At 43.7% G+C, this 20,477-nt stretch overlaps 1 protein-coding gene across 1 annotated transcript in view; it reads right to left on the bottom strand.

Moving 5' to 3' along the window:
- EIF4EBP2 (eukaryotic translation initiation factor 4E binding protein 2) overlaps nt 1–18,009 on the bottom strand; it is a 31,038-nt gene extending 13,029 nt beyond the window's left edge. The window contains exons 1-3 of the mRNA XM_010852394.1: nt 17,910–18,009; nt 13,652–13,900; nt 13,365–13,595 (exon numbers count right to left, since the gene is read on the bottom strand). Coding sequence (XP_010850696.1) covers nt 13,365–13,595; nt 13,652–13,900; nt 17,910–18,009 — 580 coding nt within the window. The remainder of the gene's footprint in view (nt 1–13,364; nt 13,596–13,651; nt 13,901–17,909) is intronic.
- Nucleotides 18,010–20,477: the final 2,468 nt, after the last annotated feature.

Below are 20,477 nucleotides of genomic sequence, written 5' to 3'. Positions count from 1 at the left end.
ACACTAAGGAAACCAGAAGGGAAAGAGACACGTGTACCCCAATGTTCATCACAGCACTGTTTATAATAGCCAGGACATGGAAGCAACCTAGATGTCCATCAGCAGATGAATAGATAAGAAAGCTGTGGTACATATACACAATGGAGTATTACTCAGCCATTAAAAAGAATACATTTGAATTAGTTCTAATGAGGTGGATGAAACTGGAGCCTATTATACAGAGTGAAGTAAGCCAGAAAGAAAAACACCAATACAGTATACTAACGCATATATATGGCATTTAGAAAGATGGTAACAATAACCCTGTGTACGAGACAGCAAAAGAGACACCGATGTATAGAACAGTCTTATGGACTCTGTTGGAGAGGGAAAGGGTGGGAAGATTTGGGAGAATGGCATTGAAACATGTATAATATCATGTCTGAAACGAGCTGCCAGTCCAGGTTCGATGCACAATACTGGATGCTTGGGGCTGGTGCACTGGGACGACCCAGAGAGATGGTATGGGGAGGGAGGAGGGAGGAGGGTTCAGGATGGGGAACACATGTATACCTGTGGCGGATCCATTTCAATATATTTGGCAAAACTAATACAATATTGTAAAGTTTTCAAAAATAAAATTAAAACAAAAAAAAAATAAAAGAAAAACATTAAGACTTGACTATAAATAAAATGCCAGGAAAAAACCCTTTTTTGTCCTTTTTTGATACCGTGTTTACTGTGAAATTATATAAATTCCAAGACAATTTAAAAACCTAAAATATTCAGGGTCTCTTAAAAATGTGCATGCATAGACACATCTTATGAAGCAAGAACTTCCAGTAATTCAATTTCAACTGCCAGTCACATTTATGCTAGCCCAATTCAACGTCAACCCACGCATCCATAACTAGAGAAAAGTTAACCGTAAATCTCTAACGGAAAGGCAGACACACCAGGGAAGCAGAGGCAGGACAGGTAGATAGTATAATGTAATATGCTGCTGCTGCTTAGTTGCTTCAGTCGAGTCCGACTCTGTGCGATCCTATGGACTGCACTGCAGCCTGCCACGCTCCTCCATCCTTGGGATTCTTCGGGCAAGAACCCTGGAGTGGGTTGCCATGCCCTCCTCCAGAGGATCTTCCCCACCCAAGGATCGCACCCAGTCTCCTACATTGCAGGCAGATTCTTTACTGCCGAGCCACCAGGGAAGCCCCATAATCTCATATGGTGGAGAGCTAAAACTGACAGACTGAGACACAGAGGTTTAACTAATTTATAGAGTTTTAAAGGTAACTACCCAGGGCTTCCCTGGTGGCTCAGTGGTAAAGGATCCACCTGCCAATGCAGGAAAGGTCGGTTCCATCTCCGATCTGGAAAGACCCCTCATGCTGCAGACCAACCAATCTCACATGCCACAAGTACTGAGCCTGTGCTCTAGAGCCCAGGAACCACAGCTGAGCCCACACGCCTCAACTCCTGAAGCCTGAGTGCCCCAGCGCCCACGCTCCACGACAAGAGAAACCACTGCAAGAAGAAGCCACACACCACAACCAGAGCGCGGCCCCCACCTGCTGCACCTGGAGGAAAGCCTGCACAGCAACGGAGACCTGGCACAGCCAAAATAGATAAATAATAAATACATACTAAGAATAAATAAATAAAGGTAACTACTCAGAAGAACCAAAAACAATAAAACAATTTACAAGGAAATACGAAGTACAGAAAGTAATGAAAGTGTCCCGTATCCCTCATTTTCATAACAGGGAATCAACAGTATCCTCTAATGTTAAGAAATCAAGAAATTGTGGTATAAATATATATTATTTATAGCAACAGTGGCTAACCAGTAAAATCACTACAAACAGAAACTGTTAGAAGCAGCAGTCTATTGGCATTTTACTTTGCATTTTAGGTGCTTCTGTTCAGTTTTCCTTTTTCTACTTTGTTTTTAAAACATGCATATTTTAGTCTTCATGTTTGGATTTCAAAACAAATAGGTATCTTTAGATCTAGGTTAACATTAGATATCTATACACATTCTTCATTTCTTGGTGACCAGTTATTTGGATAAATCTAGTACCCTGACCTAGAACTTTCTAAATGCCGACATTACTAGGAAAACATGAAGAGTAAAATTGAGTCTTTTTGATGGAGAACAGAGAGTAAGGAGAAAAAGCTTCTACTTTTTGATCTAAAAATTAGTGATTTTCAAATGGCAAGGAAAAAGAGGCAAATAAATGAGATCCAAAATTATGCTTGCCAAGATGGTTTAGTACAGAAAAAAGGTCATTCAAGTCTAAGGGCCTCTTTCAACACCAAGTAGCTTAAACGATAATCAATCCATAATTAAGCTATATACATCCAAGAAATTGTATAACCTGATACAAAACTGCCTAGACAAAGTTCCCTGTAACATGGTTAACTGACAAGGGCAGTAGTTACTGTACTTTCGCAGAGCCCAGACCATAAAGTTGTTTAAGGCTGTTTCCAGAATTAGAATTAAGCAGCCACTCATGCAAATAAACATCTTAGAATAAGAAACAGAAAGTAACTTGCCCACATTGAACAGGTGGTGACAAAACCCTCCAAGAAGGCTGAGATTAACCTACGCCTTCCCAACAATATCCCAGGCAAGAAGGGAGTGTGTGGAGTCAAACAGGGCTTCCCTCAAGGGACTTTCGTCATCAAAGAGGAAAATTGTTTCTCATAAAACCGTAGTGGACTCCCCGCTATGATCATTAGGCCAGAACTGAGTCAGATGCCCACCATCCCAGACACTAGGGAAGCCATAGCATAGCCAGGGTGTATATAATGAGGAAATCTGGAAATCTGGGGTAGCATGAAAGAAGAGAGAACAGCTATTGGGCTGGAAACCAATAGTGCCAGTCACATCCATATTTAAATCCTCATTTTCCATAGTAGAAAACTGTTAGTACCCAAAACTGAGAAATAGCATTAAATCATGTTATTCAGAAATCCAGAGGTAAATGCTAGAAGAAATAGCTGAAAGAGTTTAAAATGGTTTCTCCAGGAATGGAACTAGAAACGAGATGGGACGTTAAGACTGTTGCTTTTTGTTATTACCCTAATAATACTATATGCAGAGTACATCATGAGAAACGCTGGGCTGGATGAAGCACAAGCTGGAATCAAGATTGCCGGGAGAAATATCAATAACCTCAGATATGCAGATGACACCACCCTTATGCCAGAAAGTGAAGAGGAACTAAAAAGCCTCTTGTTGAAAGTCAAAGAGGAGAGTGAAAAAGTTGGCTTAAAGCTCAACATTCAGAAAACTAAGATCATGGCATCCAGTCCCATGGCAAACAGATGGGGAAACAGTGCAAACAGTTTATTTTGGGGGGCTCCAAAATCACTGCAGATGGTGATTGCAGCCATGAAATTAAAAGACGCTTCCTCCTTGGAAGCAAAGCTATGACCAACCTAGACAGCATATTAAAAAGCAGAGACATTACTTTGCCAACAAAGGTCTGTCTAGTCAAGGCTATGGTTTTTCCAGTGGTCATGTATGGATATGAGAGTTGGACTATGAAGTGCTGAAGAATTCATGCTTTTGAACTGTGGTGCTGGAGAAGACTCTTGAGAGTCCCTTGGACTGCAAGGAGGTCCAACCAGTCCATCCTAAAGGAAATCAGTCCTGAATATTCATTGGAAGGACTGATGTTGAAGGTGAAACTCCAATACTTTGGTGACCTGATGCAAACAACTGACTCACTGGAAAAGACCCTGATGCTGGGAAAGACTGAAGGCATGAGGAGAAGGGGACGATAGAGGATGAGATGGTTGGATGGCATCACCAACTCAATGGACACGAGTTTGAGTAAACTTTGGGAGTTGGTGATGGACAGGGAGGCCTGGCGTGCTGCAGTCCATGGGGTCGCAAAGAGTCAGACACGACTGAGCGACTGAACTGAACTGAACTAACAATACTATATGACTTTTAAAGTTTACTTTCATAGGTAGAAAAACAACAGGGTGACTGCATGAATACTGAAGGCATTTTGCTAAGTCAAACAAGTCAGTCACAAAAGACAAGTATCTTTTGATCCCATGTATATGAGGTACCTGGACTAGTCAAATTCACAGAAAGTAGAATGATGGTTGCCAGTGGCTAGAGGTAAGCAAGTAATAAGGAGTTATTGTCTAATGAGTATAAAGTTTCAGTTTGGGAAGATGAAAAAAGTCCTGGAGATGGATGGTGGTGACAGTTGCACAACAATGTGAATGTACTTACTGCCATGGAACTGTATACTTAAACCCGGTTAAAATGGCAAATTTTACGTCATTTACACAATAAGAAATATACATGATTTCAGACTTCTAGCCTCCAGAAATACAAGAAAATAAATTTGTTTAAAGCCTCCCCACACACAATTATCTTTTTAATAGCAAGAGACAGTGTTTTAGAAATAAAAAGCAAACCCCATTATAAGCAATTGGGGACAGTGAGTGACTCAAAAAAGTATTTGTAAGTATTTATATATATATATATATATATATATATGTAAAAAAATATATATGTATATGTGTGTGTGTGTGTGTGTGTGTATATAAAACAGACTGACACTAGAGCCATGAGGAAATCTAGAAATTTAAAAAACAAAGCACTTGGCAAATAACCTCAGTATTCCATTAGGAATTTTAGCGTCCTCCATCTATGCCACATATAAAGGCTTACCAAGAGACCAGAAACAGACACAAGATGAACAAGCAGCGTAAGTGCATATGTGCTAAGTCTCTCAGCCGTGCCCAACTCCCCACAACCCCATGCACTGTAGCATGCCAGGCTCCCTTGTCCCAGGGATTCTCCAGGCAATAATACTGGAGTAGATTGCCATTTCCTTCTCCGAACAAGCCAACAAGTGTTTCCAATACACTCAGAAAGGTAGTCTACCTCTTTCCCTCTCCCCCCACCTCCATCCCAATAGTAAGAAGAGAACATAAGAAGTGAAAAATGCAGAAAGGACTTACAAAGAAAGTGGTTTTCTCTGCTTTTTATTCTACCAGCTTAGGAGGGTGATTAACAAGGTCTGTGTTTCACTATATTAGAGAACATTGTAAATGCATTTCAGTTTTAAAATCTGTTCTTCATAGAGGCTCTGGATGGAACAGACTCCTAAAAGCTCTATGCCAGATAACCCAGAGGAGGGTAAAAGGTGCTTGACCCATTATCCTCCAGGGAGGCTGAGAGTGGTCAAATCACGTTCAGTGTATACAATCATCAAATCTCTAAAGGGCTAATAAAACCAAGAGAGGGACAAATTTTACATCAGCAAAAGGCACAATTAAAGCCAGAGGATATTATAACTTGCTTGACCCAGTATCCTCCAGGGAGGCTGAGAGTGGTCAAATCACGTTCAGTGTGTACAATCATCAAATCTCTAAAGTGCTAATAAAACCAAGAGAGGGACAATTTTTACATCAGCAAAAGGCACAATTAGAGCCAAAGGATATTATAACTTAGTATGGTTAAATAATTATGGCAAATGGAAGACATCCAAGGTTTGTGAAAAGTCAATTCTACTGTTCTTTGAGTAACTCCAATTCTCATAAACAGGAGCAAAGATTTCCAAGACATTAATGTCAAAGGATGGCTCCCTACCCAATCACACAGGACTCTGCCAGAGTAGAACACACACCCAGGCTGAAAGGGAAGTTGATAATGACTATGCTCCTATTCAGAAGGTTCTGTGTTAGAAGAGGCCTTAGACAGCATCTGGTGGAAGCCTGTCATTTTACACACGGAGAAAACAACATCCAAAGAAAGATCACACAGTGAGTGACACAGGAGTCAAGAGACCAACACAAATAAGCAAGGCAGTCTAAGCAAGTCTGCCTTTCTTGAGTCTGGCCAAAAAATGATTTGAAACAAATGACTTTTTTAGTTAGTACCAGGTAAAAAGTGGTATACAAACCACAAATTAATCTCAAATGCCAACTGATTTTAAGACTATCAAAGTACTTCAAATATGTCCATGTCTGTTTGGGTTTGAATACTTGTCTTGAAATAAATCATCTTCCCAAGAACTACCTGGTTCTGGTTCCAGGAAAATGCTGGTTGGATGCGCCAGATTGTTGACAGCATCCTGGATCAATTCTTTGGATTAGATTTCACACATTTTGTGGTTCAGCCTCTGTAATGCTAATAATTAATGAGGGCTCACTGCTTTGGTATGGGGAGAGCACTCAGATTCAAGCCTGGGCTTCATTCCCACTTCTTGTTTTCTTCCTAGTTCACTCCTCTTAGGCACTTAAAAAAATAAAAATAAAAACAATGCAAAATACATATCTACCAATATCTTCTACTTACAGTAAGGAACCTGAACTCATCAATAAACTTCATAAGTAGGCAAAAGCCTACTGAACATCACCGGTCTAGGTCACTTTATTTATGTGCTGCCTCTTCATTATGGTTCGAGGAACTTATCAGACCAGAGAGTGGTTTCATTTCAGTGTAAAAGAAGCCCAACTCTAACATAAACATTCGCTGGTGATGAGATGAGCACCTCTCTGAGGCCCAAAGAATTAATTACAACATCTTAAAAATGAATCACAAGCCTAGCAAACTTTTGATAGGTACCTCTTAGAACGGACTTCCCAGGTGGCGCAGTGGAAAAGCATCCACCTGCCATGCAGGTGACATGGGTTTGATCCCTGGGTCAGGAAGATCCCATGGAGTAGGAAATGGCAAGCCACTCCGGTATTCTTGCCCAGCAAATCCCATGGATAGGAGCCTGGCCTTAGAACCTAGGGAGCAATCAATGGTCTATCTTCACCAGTCCTCACCTGCTATAAACATCAGGCTATTTCTTTAAAAAATTAAAATTGAATGATACTAAAACCAAAGATGCCACAAGAAGAATCGACAAGTATCTCTTAGGAATATAGATGCAAAAATCCTCAACCAAATATTAGCAAACAGAATTCAGCAACATACAAAAAGGATTATATACCACAATCAATGGTACTTACTCCAGGAATGAGAGGCTGGTACAACATCTGAAAATAATTAACATGATACATCATAGCAACAGACTAAAAAACAAAAATCATAGGATCATTCCAAAAGATACACAAGAAAAAACTGTCTTTGATAAAATCCAACACCCTTTCATAATAAAAATAATCAACAGACTACGAATAATAGGGAACTTCCTGAACCTGACAAGGAGCATCTATGAAAAACCACAGCTACCATTTTACCTAATGATAAAAGACTGGAGGTTTCCCCCTAATACCGAGCACAGGTCAATGGTATCTGTTCTCATTCTCTTGCCATGTTTGTTCAACACTGTACTGAAGCTTCCAGTTCTAGCCAGGGCAATTAGGCAAGAAAACAAACAAAAAAAGTACCTAGACCAATGAGGAAGAAGTAAAACTATCTTTATGCATAGACGACTGTGGTCTTGTATATAGACAATACCAAGGAATCTATAAAAATTGTATTTTCCAGTTACTGATTGTTTATCAAGCATTTTACTTTTTAAAATGACCCAGTGACATGAACAGCTTTAGTTCATCAGGGCATTTGTCCTCAAGATCTAAAAGACCATTTATTTAGACACAAATACTCACAAATTTCTGAGCTTTTGGCTTCAAACTGTCGCCTTTGAACCAGGTGAAAAAGGCCTTTAAAAACTAGTCATATATCACATAAATCAAAGCAGGATCCTCTGTGACCCACCTCCAGGGTAACAGAAATAAAAACAAAAGTAAACAAGTGGAACCTGATTAAACCTAAAAGCTTTTGCACAGCAAAGGAAACTATAAGCAAGGTGAAAAGACAACCCTCAGAATGGGAGAAAATAATAGCAAATGAAACTACTGACAAAGGATTAATTTCCAAAATATACAGGCAGTTCATACAACTCAATGCCAGAAAACAAACAACTCAATCAGAAAGTGGGGGAAAGACCTAAACAGACATTTCTCCAAAGAAGACTTAAAGATGGCTAACAAACACATGAAAAAATGCTCAACATCGCTGATTATTAGAGAAATGCAAATCAAAACCACAATGAGATAACACCTCACACTGGTCAGAATGGCCATCATCAAAAAGTCTACAAACAATACATGCTGGAGAAAAGGGAACGCTCTTGCACTGTTGGTGGGAATGTAAATCGATACAGCCACTATGGAAGACGGTATAGAGACTCCTTAAAAAACTAGGAATAAAACCACCATATGACCCAGCAATCCCACTCCCAGGCATGTACCTGAGGAAACCAAAATTGAAAAAGACACATGTATCCCATTGTTCACTGAAGCACTAGTTACAATAGCCAGAACATGGAGGCAACCTAGATGTTCATCAACAGATGAATGGATAAAGAAGTTGTGGTACATACACACAATGGAAACATTACTCAGCCATAAAAAGGAACCCATTTGAGTCAGTTCTGATGAGGTGGATTAACCTAGAACCTATTATACAGAGTGATGAACTCCGGGAGTTGGTGATGGACAGGGAGGCCTGGCGTGCTGCGATTCATGGGGTCGCAAAAAGTTGGACACGACTGAGCGACTGAACTGAACTGAACTGACGTAAGTCAGAGAAATACCATATTCTAACGCACATACATGGAATCTAGAAAAATGGTACTGAAGAATTTTTCAGGGCAGCAATGGAGAAACAGACATAGAGAATAGACTTATGGTCATGTCGAGAGGGGAGGAGAGGGTGAGATGTATGGAAAGAGCAACACGAAAACTTACATTACCATATGTAAAATAGATAGCCCACAGGAATTTGCTGTAAGGCTCAGGAAACTCAAACAGGGGCTCTGTATCAACCTAGAGGGGTGGGATGGGGCGGGAGATGGGAGGGAGCTTCAAAAGGGAGGGGATATATGTATACCTATGGCTGATTCATGTTGAGGTTTGACAGAAAACAACACAATTCTGTAAAGCAATTATCCTTCAATTGCTCTCTTCCTTCCAACCAGGTGAACTAGTTTTCCCATGTTAACTTTACCCTGTCTGACCAGCAAATCTTATTTTTTTTTTCATCACATCACAGCCTTTACTGCTGACTGGCAGTGAAGAATCTCCGATATTCACTACTGTAGCTATTTGAGTTCCCAAAATTCTTTCGGCTGATTCCATATAAAAATAGAAAATCTGACATTCCTTAGTTATTGATTACGACATGTCCATATACCAAAATATTTTTTGTCCATACAAATCCATGAAGCCTGAATTTTACTCGATAGAATATCAAAAAAATTGAAAGGACATGATCTGCAACTCTTTACACACACATACGTAGTCAAGCCTACAGTTGTCTCCAAACCATGCAAGACCCCTCCCATAAAATCATGAACCCAACACAAATGTGCACCCAACACAAAACTAAGCTACATTTTCTGGTACATACTTTGGTGGCTGACGAATATGAGACTAAAGCCAAATCTCCTCTGGAATGACAATACATGTTAATTTTTGTTCCTCTGAGGTAAATAAATGCCATCTTCCTTGAACACAAGGCAAAGTGACTGAACAACTTTCAACGTGTTTTTCATGTAGTTCTTACATGTAATCATGAAGTCCTTCAGTTAATAACTGAAACTACAGAGCCAAACAAGTACATTTGCTGGTTCAGAAATATTTGACTAGAATAAACTCAGGTCACTGTATTAGAAATTTTTCTAACAATGAGAAACTGGCCTTCCTTCCCCATATCTACAGAGCTCTATTCACTTCTCCCAACAAAGGAACTAGATTAACACTCAGGACTCTCCCCAAATATTCTTACTTTATTATGGCTCACACCAAGTGGATTCTTTTCCCTTTTTCCTGTCTTCTCCTTTATCCCCAGACCCTTCCAATGGCCTTCAGGGAACCAACCAATCAGAGCAGCTCTTCAGCTGGCAGAGAGGATGCGCAAGGGTGTGAACAAGATTTCAGACTAACAGTTCCCCTCTGGCACTCTTGTTACGGCAACAGCATACTTTTCCACAGCTGAGGAGGATGTTTGGCAGAAAAGTAAGGCAAAAAGAAAGGCTCAAAGAGGTCTCTTTGTTCATTCCCCAGAGCACAACCACTCTCAACAAGGAGACAGTTCAAAACTCATTCAAGAAAGTAAATAAATAATAAGGTAGCAAAAAGCATCACATTATCTGGCATTCCAGAGATAGAAGAGTCTTCTTAAATGTTTGCAAACTTCCTTTCCTAGGAAAATGTGCATCTTAAGACAGCAGAGGAAAAACCTGGAATAGGAATCAGGACACTAAGTTTGAGACTACCAACTGACATTAATTAGCTGTATGACACTAACAAGTTACTTAATTTCTCTCAATTATAGAAGGAAAGCATTAGGTCCCTTCCAGCTAACCAGACTGTTACAAAAGTGAAGCAGACTATAATAACTTAACCTTTCATTGAGGCTAGAAGCAGCTTCTCAAAGGATGAACCAAATGTCACCCCTATTCCTCCAGAGGCAGATAAAACAAAACAAAATAAAAACCCAAGGGCGTTTTGTTTTGAATTTGGTCAAAAATTTTGTTCTTCCTTAATAATGAGACAAAGGTACACTTCTAAAAATATGGGAAATATAAGAGGTTACAGAAAGTTTTCATTTCATTTCCCAACTCTCATTTTCCAACCACAGAAGGCAATTTTAAGAAATCTTTTCAAGGGTAAGTTGTATCCTCTGTGGGGAGATGGCAAGTTCATTATGTTGTCAACGTCTCTGCCCAGTCTGATCATACAGGGCCTTCAGCACATCAACAGTTATCTGGACTGCTCTGACCTGTGTATGACACTCTAGTAGCTTGAGACAGGAAATTCTAATCCCCTTCCTTCCTACTAAAAGAGATTTCCAATACAAGCTTACTGTCACTTTCTAAATGTTTTCAAGTCTGAAACATGTAACTTAGCACTTGACTCTACAAGTTTTTCATTTCAGAACTAAAAAGCTTTTCTACCCACCAAGATTTTAAGACCACTCAGAGTGAAGACTGAATTTCCTACTTTTGTCTGTGGTTCCCTTTTGTGCAAAGCACTGCCCTGGACCCACAAAACTCACTGAAGATACCTAACCACATCAATTTAGGTGCCTAAAGGTGACCAAATAACAACCATGATTCAGGGAAAGAAAATTACATAGAAGAGAGGGAAATGTGAACAAATCATCAGAAAACTGGAAATTTTCCAAAGGGGGGGGGGAATTAAATCAGTAAGTACTGTATATCTAGGTGGCGCTGAGGTAATTGCTATAAAACGGTGTTTAAATCCAACCGCAACAGTGCTATATCTTATAAACATATTAGGTAAGCCTTTGTGTTAAAAATTTAAAGATGACAATGTGCTCTACTAATAAATAACAGCTCTGTATAATAGATGAGCTAAGATGTAAGTATTTAAATCTGCAATTAAAAAGCAGAAACCATCTGGAGACAGGGTAAGTGATATTTGAGAAAGTAGCTGAGAACTATGTATGTAGGGAGGAAGGATAAATGATTCAGTATTTCGGGCAGAATCTTTCCCAACACTGTAGGAACTAATTCAGACTATCAGATAGGCACACTTAAAGACTATGCCCTTACTTTAAAAGCATAGAAGCTTGGGTGTTTGAAATATGCCTAAAGGTGCCCTTGCAGTTTTTCCCTCAGAGGAATAATGATTAATATACAGCTAAAAGTTTAGTTCCTTCCGCGAATAAGTAATTATTTGCTACTATGACATTGGTTCTAAACTGCTGGAAGCACAGGCATTACAGAATTCACAAGGAATTCTGGAAGAAGTTATAAATTTCTTTCCATCACCTCAGAAAACAATATCCATTTCTTAAAAGCTGTCAGTTCAAGTTCAAGACAACCTATGGAGACCAGATCCTGGTTTGCCAAATCTTTCACGATTAAAAGCCAAGAAGATTTCAGCATGCTCAGAGGCTGGCCTTGACCAGATGAGGTCAGGAGGGAGGTTTCTCCAATGAGGTAAGCCACCTCACTAGAAACTCCACTGTTCCACAAAGTTACAACCTCCTTAAGCCGTTCTCCACATATATCAATGAACGTCTCCTGCCTGGATCATTTAAACTTATTCCAAAGCAGCCACGCCACCCGCAGTCGCCTGGGTGGATTCCTCTGTAGAGCTCTCGCCGAGATTTTTTATTCCTTGTTGGCAAGATCTTCTTACTCTACCGTCTTGATATTGTGCAACGATTAAAAAATGGCCCAGGCCTAACAGCAAGGGATTGGCTGGAGCACAACTGGTGAGCCCAGCCCACAGGAACCAAGCTAGCAATCCCGTAGACAGCAAGGGCTGCCAGCAAAGTCCCAACCCTCTAGCCAGAGGCCACCATCAAAAAGCTAAGTAACCAAGTTAAAAATGAAGCACCATCCCCTTCATGAGGTCCCTCAAGATCGCTCTCCAGTCTTCTCCGTCTGGAGAAAAGCCTAGTCGGGGGACAGGCAACCTTTGAGCTCCCTTTTCCCGTGACCAATTAATTCCACGCTCTTCACCTCTACCCCAGTGTTCTTCCTTGTAAACAGTGTTGGTCGCACTCTGAAAAGCAGTGCTCTGGGACCCGGCTCTGCACGGCCCCTTCCCCCGGATGAAGCAGTCCCGCCGGGGAGGGTACCGTCTTCCACCAACCTCCACAGGCGTCGCCGCCAAAACTCTACCTTCAAGGCTGCCAGCGCTCCTTTCCCTGGGCTATTACTTGAGCATGATTTTATCACTCCTCCGCCAGCCTGGGGACTCCCCCCACCCGTGGGGCCTCGTCCAGCAAAGTAAACAATGCTGTCAAAGCAGGATAACACTGGGCGAGGCTTCCAAACTCCGCATTCCAGCCTCCCCCCTCCTGGAGTTCTAGAAGCAGCAAAACAAGTAATCGCAGGGTCCCAGGAGCAAACTACTCTCCCCAACTTCCTTTCTAAAAAGGCTGGGAGACAGCTCCAAGATCAAGCTTCAATGTGCACAAAGACACTATATGTGGCAGAAGGAATGAGGAGCGAATGCAAAGCCAAGTGTAGACAAATTTGCCCTGGAGTACGAGGGCGGGGGAAGGAGAAAACTGGGTCCAGTGCGTAAACCTGCCACGAAGCGGGAACAGGGGCTTTTTCTTCACAAGAGGAGAGCCAGCCACGTTCCCAGAGTGGGCACGCGCTGAATAGAGTTGCAGGAGATAGAGAACGCGAAGTTAAGGTTCTCGAAAGCAGTCTCAAGGGGGTTTCGGGGGAAGCCCCAATTAAGGGGCTTTGGTGGAGCCGGTGTGGCCCGAGCGGCCCAGAGTGGATACGCCCTGAGTTAAGGACCGTGGCGGGAAACTGCGGGGACACCGCGGAGGTTAGCGCGGGCGCGCTCGGGTGCCGGGAGAGGGCTCGGGTGAGGGCCGCGGGGGCGCCGACGCTCACCTCCCGGTGTGGTGGAGAAGAGCGTCCCCCCGGGCGTGGTGCAATAGTCATGAGGTAGCTGCGCGGCGTCGCTGATGGGCACGGTGCGGGTGGGGATGGCGCGGCTCTGGCTGGGCTGGTGGCCGCTGCCGGCGGACGAGGGACATGGCTCTGGGCGCGGGCGTCTCGGGCTTTGTCCGGCGGGCGGGCAGGCGGGCGGCGGCGGCGGCTGAGGGCCCGGGGCTGCTCCAGCTGCTCAGGCGGGCTGAAGGGCGGGCGGGGCTAGGCGCGCTCCGCTCGCTCTGCGCTCGCTTCCTCTTGCTCCCTCGTCCCGCTCCGCTCCCGCCGCCGCCCTCTCAGCCGCCGCCGCCGCCGCCGCCCTATCCTCCGGCCTCCGCCAGCAGCCTCAGCAGCAGGAGCAGCGGCAGCAGCGGCGACGACGACGACGACCGGAAGCGGGCGAAGGCGGGAGCCAGAGGGAGGTCGGGGTAGCTGGTCGGCCGGACGTGACGTCACGAGGGCGGGTCCAGGGCGGCAGGCCTGCTGGCGGGGCGGAGCTTATGCCCCGAGGGCGGGACGCGAACCGGATTGAACCTACGCGGTGTTTGTGAACTGAGCGTAGGTGTGCTTGGAAAACTTGTGTGGGCTTTTTATTATTATTATTATTACTGTCAATCAACACTACTTGAGTTGACTTCTGTTTCCTATATCGAGGCAAAAGTGTTATTTTGCTTTTAATTGTTCGTTATTAAATGAAAGGAATGTGTGCATGTATTAAAAGACGATCAGAATGGTTTATGGTGCCACCGTGCTCAAAGGGTAACAATTTTTTTCAATAAAAAGTCGGAGAGTAAATACTTTAGCCTTTACAGGCCTTATGGTCTCTGTCGTGTCTTCAGCTTTTGTTGCTCTACCGAGAAAGCAGCCTTCGACAACATGTAAATAAATGTGCGTAGATCCAGTAAGACTTTATTGACAAAAACAGGTGATCAGCTGGATTTGTCCTGTGGGCCATGGTTTGCAGATCCTGTCTTTGTTTTTGTTTTTGTTTGGTCCAGGTACACGTCTTGTGGTATCTTAGCTCCCCCAGGCAGTGAAAGCACCCAGTCCTAACCAGTGGACCCCCTGGAATTTTCCTGGGAAAATTTCCAGGGAATTTTCCTGTCTTTGCTTATATTATACATTAATTCAACAAATCTTTAATAAGCACCTACTGTGTGTGTCAGGAACTTTCTAGGGGAGAAGGTATAGCAGTAAACAAGACAGAGGCCCCCAGCTCAGTGCAGTGAACATTCTGCTTGGAGCAACGGGGGCTCTCCTCCCCACCTTCCCTTCACTACCTAACCCAGACTCCTATTTAATACTTGGTGTGGGTGGCACTGGGCTTTCCAGGTGGCTCGATAGTAAAGAGCCTGCCTGCCAATGCAGGAGACATAAGGCATGTGGGTTTGATCCCAGAGTCAGGAAGATCCCCTGGAGGACGGCATGGCAACCCACTCCAGTATTCTTGCCTGGAGAATCCCATGGACAGAGGAGCTTGGCAGGCTACAGTCCATAAGATTGCAAAGAGCCCCACATGACTGAAGCAACTTTGCACACATGCATGTGGGTTTGACTTTCCTTGTGCTGTCAGAGTTGGTTCTTGGCCCTGGGAGCTCCCATAGTGCCCTGTGCACACTGATGTTACTTGTACCAACCTTGTGCATGAGTGTTATCTACTTATGCCTCTGGTTCCCTTCAAGACTGAACACTTCAAAAGCAAGGACTGGGCCCATCCTCCCCTCATAGTTTGGGGCCTAGCTCAGAATCAGCCTGTGGTCTGCGGTATTGAATTGACCTTAAGAAGTCTATGTGGAGACTGAGAAAGAAATGTTAGACATAGTTGTGGGCAGTTCGGCCGTTGAGGGACCTATTCAGCTGAGAAGTTGTGTTTATCAGCTGGGTTATGTGTTCCTCTTTCAAGAGTGCATGTCCACGAATTTTGACAAATGCTTATTTTACATCCTTGTAAACACCACCACACTGAAAATCTGCAACATTTCCTCACACCCAAAAGTTCCCTTTGCAGTCATCACTTCATACCCCAAGCCTCAGCCTGAGAAAATCACTGATCTGCTGTCTATCACTGCAGGTTAGCTTTGCCTGTTCTAAAACTTTATAGAAATGAAATCACACTGTGTGTATTGTTTTACACTTGGCTTCTTCACACAGCACGATGTGTTGCTATATCATTAATCCACTCCTTCTTATGGCTGAGTAGTATTCCATTTATGGATATACCACCGTTTATCAGATGCGAATTTAAATGAAAAATATCTGTTGTTCCCTTTCCCAGAACCTACCATGGGGAATTAAGAGAGTCTTGGGTGGCGGCCTCAAATGTACAGGCTGTGTATTATCTCTTCTATTAAGAACATTGTGGTTTATATTAGGAAATATATATTTGTTCTCAGTCCCTGTTCCTAGCACAGAGCTCCTAAGACCATGAAAACTTCCTGAGGGATGAGAGTGATCTAGGTGTCTTTTGTGATGTCAAGGTGACTTTTGAAATGCCCTTAGGTCACCCAAGAAGGAGAACTGGTCACCAGTGAAATCAGCCAGGTGATTTGGAGAGCTAGAACTTTCGTTGTCACCCCTCTGACCGCTGGGGAGGGAAAAGGGCCTGGAGAGTGAGTTCAATCACCAATGGCCAATGAGCTAATCAATTATGCCTGTGTAATGAAGCTTCCATAAAGACCTAAAAACGATGGACAGAGAGAGGCTCAAAGAGCTTCCAGGTTGGTGAACATGTGGAGATCTGAGGAGAGTGGTATGCCCAGTAAAAGCATGGAAGCTCCACTTCCTTTCCTCGTTCTTTGCCCTATACATCTCGTCCATCTGGCTATTCTTTTTTTAATAGTATTTTTTTTTCTTATTGGAGGGTACTTGCTTTACAATGTTGTGGTGGTCACTGCTGTACATCAATGAAAATCAGTCCTGATTATACACACCCCCTCCCTGTTCAGCCTCCCTCCCACCTCATTCCACTCCTCTAGGTCACCACAGATTGCCAGGTTGGGTTCCCTGCGTTTTACAGCAGCTTCTCACTAGTTATACACCTGGCTGTTCTGAGTTATGTCCTTTTGTAGTAAACCAGTAGTCTAGTAAATAGCAAGTTTCTCTGAGTTCTGTGAGCCACTCTAGCAAATTAATCAAACCCAAGGAGTGGGTAATTGGAACTGCTGATCTATAGTCAGTTGGTCAGAAACACAGGTGACAACCTGGACTTTAGATTGGCATCTCAAGCTGAGGGGCGGGGAGCAGTCTTATAGGGCTGAGCCCTTAATCTGTGGCATCTGATGCTATCTCCAGGTAGTGATATAATTAAGTTGAATTATAGGGTACCTACCAAAACAAAAAGCAAGTGTAAAAAAATAGGGACTTGCTTGGTGGTCTAGTGGTTAAGACTCCCTGCTCCCAATGCTAGGGGCATAGGTATGTTCCCTGGTTGGGGAACTAAGATCCCACATGCTGTGGGGTGCAGCTAAACAAAACAAAACAAAACCAAGTGTACAGGGCACCCAGTTGGTCTTGGAGAATTGCCTGGTGGTGAGAGAAAAAAAAACATTTCAGAACTGGGGGAAGAATCTTATCTCTGAATGAGGTTATCTAGATAGCTAGTGATTTAAAAGCTGCTGATGCAATTGCGATCTCTGGATCCATACCTGATGTACTGCCAGGATAGAATGTCCAATATATACCACATCTGGAGAGCCCTTTCTTGGAAATTTTAATGTTAACTAACTTCATGGGAAATAGATGGGGAAACAGTAGAAACAGTGTCAGACTTTATTTTTTGGGGCTCCAAAATCACTGCAGATGGTGACTGCAGCCATGAAATTAAAAGATGCTTATTTCCTGGAAGGAAAGTTATGACCAACCTAGATAGTGTATTCAAAAGCAGAGACATTACTTTGCCAAAAAAGATCCGTCTAGTCAAGGCTATGGTTTTTCCAGTGGTCATGTATGGATGTGAGAGTTGGACTGTGAAGAAAGCTGAGCGCCAAAGAATTGATGCTTTTGAACTGTGGTGTTGGAGAAGACTCTTGAGAGTCCCTTGGACTGCAAGGAGATCCAACCAGTCCATTCTGAAGGAGATCAGCCCTGGGTGTTCTTTGGAAGGAATGATGCTAAAGCTGAAACTCCAGTACTTTGGCCACCTCATGCAAAGAGTTGACTCATTGGAAAAGACTCTGATGCTGGGAGGGATTGGGGGCAGGAGGAAAAGGGGACGACAGAGGATGGGATGGCTGGATGGCATCACCAACTCGATGGACATGAGTCTGAGTGAACTCCGGGAGTTGTTGATGGACAGGGAGGCCTGGCGTGCTGCGATTCACAGGGTCACAAAGAGTGGGGCACGACTGAGCAACTGAACTGAACTGAACTAAATATAACTTGGGTTTCAAATAACAGAAGTGACCTGGGTGTCCCCAAATTAGGGGTTCTCCTTCTGTAGCCCATTATTCCAATGTTTAGCCAGCAGGCCTTCCCCAAATTCGTTCCTTTTAACTCCCCTGTACCTACCTGCTACCACCTTTCTCTCTGGTTTCGTCTTTCCCGGGGCAGAGGGAGGCTCTTTCCCCCGCCCTCTGTACTGAGTCCACCCACACTCGATCTGTATCATCATAAGGATAATAGCCCCTTATCTTTAGATAACACTTTTCCACTTTAACAAGCACTTTCAGACCATTATCTCACTTAAGCTGAGCCACAGCCCTGTGATGGACGCAGCCTGCTTATTATTCTTTTCATTATTATTATCTATATTAGTCTTCTTACATTTCACAGATAAAGAAACTGTGACTCAAAGAGGTTATGACTTCCTGAGCTTCTGGCTGGCCATTCTATGTGCTTCTTACTGTGCCCACAGGCCTCCTGCATCATAAAGAAGGTAAGGTGCCCCCTGCGTGAAGTGAAGTCGCTCAGTGGTGTCTGACTCTTTGTGACCCCAGGGACTGTAGCCCACCAGGCTACTCCGTCCATGGGATTCTCCAGGCAAGAATACTGGAGTGGGTTGCCATTTCCTTCTCCAGGGGATCTTCCCGACCCAGGGATTGAACCCAGGTCTCTCGCATTGCAGGCAGACGCCTTAACCTCTGAGCCACCAGGGAAGCCCCCTGGGTACCCATTCTTTATTGTCATATTTGCTGAACTCATGAGGGGATGAGCAGTAGTCGTTCTTGAGCTCCTGACACATAAAATACCAAATGTGTTCAGATGGTGATAATAATCATAAATAACTTTTATAGACAGTGAGGCTGAGTCACATGCTGTTCAAGGCCTTCTAGAGATCTTATCTCTAATACTGCCAACTTCCTTACAAGGTGGATATTATTATGCCTGTTTTACAGATAAGGAAGCAGCCTCAGAATCCACCTGCCAATGTAGGAGACAAGAGATGTGGGTTGGATCCCAGGGTTGGGAAGAACCCCCATAGGAAGACATGGCAACCCACTCCAGTATTTTTGCCTGAGAAATCCAATGGACAGAGGAGCCCGGCGGGCTACAGTCCATGGGGTCACAAAGAGTCAGACATGACTTAGGGACTGAGCCCACACAGGCATATTCAGAGAGGCTAACTTGCCTGACCTCACCTGTGTCTCTGAAAATTCTCTAGCCTCTCGTTGTAGTTGGGAACCCTCCACTGTGACCTCACGTGTGCATTGGTTCAAGTGCTGGGTCTCCCACCTATTTGCCATGTGACCATGAGTCTCAGTGTGTTCCCTCATCTGAAAAATAGGAGGGGTCCCTCATTCACAGAGTGCTCTTCTGAGGATTAAATGTCCAGCCCAGCCTGGTTTGGCAGATGGGAATGATGATTAGGTACCAATCCCGGTCCAAGAAGATGATGGGGGCCCAGAGGCCAGAGGGCAGCGTGTCTGACTGTCAGGGTCCGTGTTTCAGTCTAGGTATTTCCTCCTTCAGAGGCTTTGTCAGGTGATGCCAACAAGTCTGCAGTTGTAGACGTCATGAGGTAGGGTTTGTTCAAAGTTATTAGGTATCATAAAGTTCTCTGTTGAAGCTGGTTTATTATCTGCCTGTTTACTACAATTCAGCACCTGTATTCATCATTTTCTCTCCATCTCAAAGTTTAGTAGAAAATTTTTCATGAATACAATGCTTCCTCTATCACACCTGGCTTGCAGGGTGAAAGTGGACAGTTCACTTAAAGCCACATCACATCTAGTGGTGTGTTCTGGATTGGATGACTTGAACTCCAACCAGAGAGAGCACTTGTAAAATGGAAATGCACTGTAGAGTGAATGGTATGCCACGCCCTGTGCCAGCCACAGCCCAAAGGCAAGGCACACAGGGCTAGGAGCCTGGGAGCTAAGAGTGGGTGCTCACTAAGTTGAGTCAAGAGGCACTTCTGCCCTCTCTTGGGTGGAGGCTAGGGTTTCCAATGGGAATCATTTAGCAATCATTGTGTAGTGCTGTTGGACTGAGAGTGGATGACTTAACTCAGGCGATCCGATTCTCCATGAGGGCTCTGGACAAGTTGCCTGGCTTCCATGTCTCCATCAACTATATGTTTGGGGTGAACAGGGCAGACCTCATGCAGCTTCCATGGGAGTCATTCAAGTCCTTCCATCCAGGTCTTCTGGGGCCATTCATTTTTCCACACTGAGTTAGCATCAGAAACCCTGAGTAGCAATGACTGGCAGTGTATATTGTATTGTCAATTCAGTTCAGTGCAGTTGCTCAGTCATGTCCAACTTTGTGACCACATGGACTGCCGCATGCCAGGCTTCCCTCTCCATCACCAACTTCTGGAGCTTGCTCAAACTTATGTGCATCAAGTTGGTGATGCCATCCAACCATCTCATCCTTTGTTGTCCCCTTCTCCTCCTGCCTTCAATCTTTCCTAACATCAGGGTCTTTTCCAATGAGTCAGTTCTTCGCATCAGGTGGCCAAAGTATTGGAGCTTTAGCTTCAGCATCAGTTCTTCCAATGAATATTCAAGACTGATTTCCTTTGGGATTGACTGGTTTGATCTCCTTGCAGTCCAAGGGACTCTCAAGAGTCTTCTCCAACACCACAGTTCAAAAGCATCAATTCATTGGCGCTCAGCCTTCTTCACAGTCCAACTC

This window comes from Bison bison, unplaced genomic scaffold (genome assembly GCF_000754665.1).
Source record: "Bison bison bison isolate TAMUID 2011002044 unplaced genomic scaffold, Bison_UMD1.0 scf7180017864309, whole genome shotgun sequence".
Lineage (NCBI taxonomy): Eukaryota > Metazoa > Chordata > Mammalia > Artiodactyla > Bovidae > Bison > Bison bison.
This window is presented reverse-complemented; position numbering and strand designations above follow the sequence as displayed.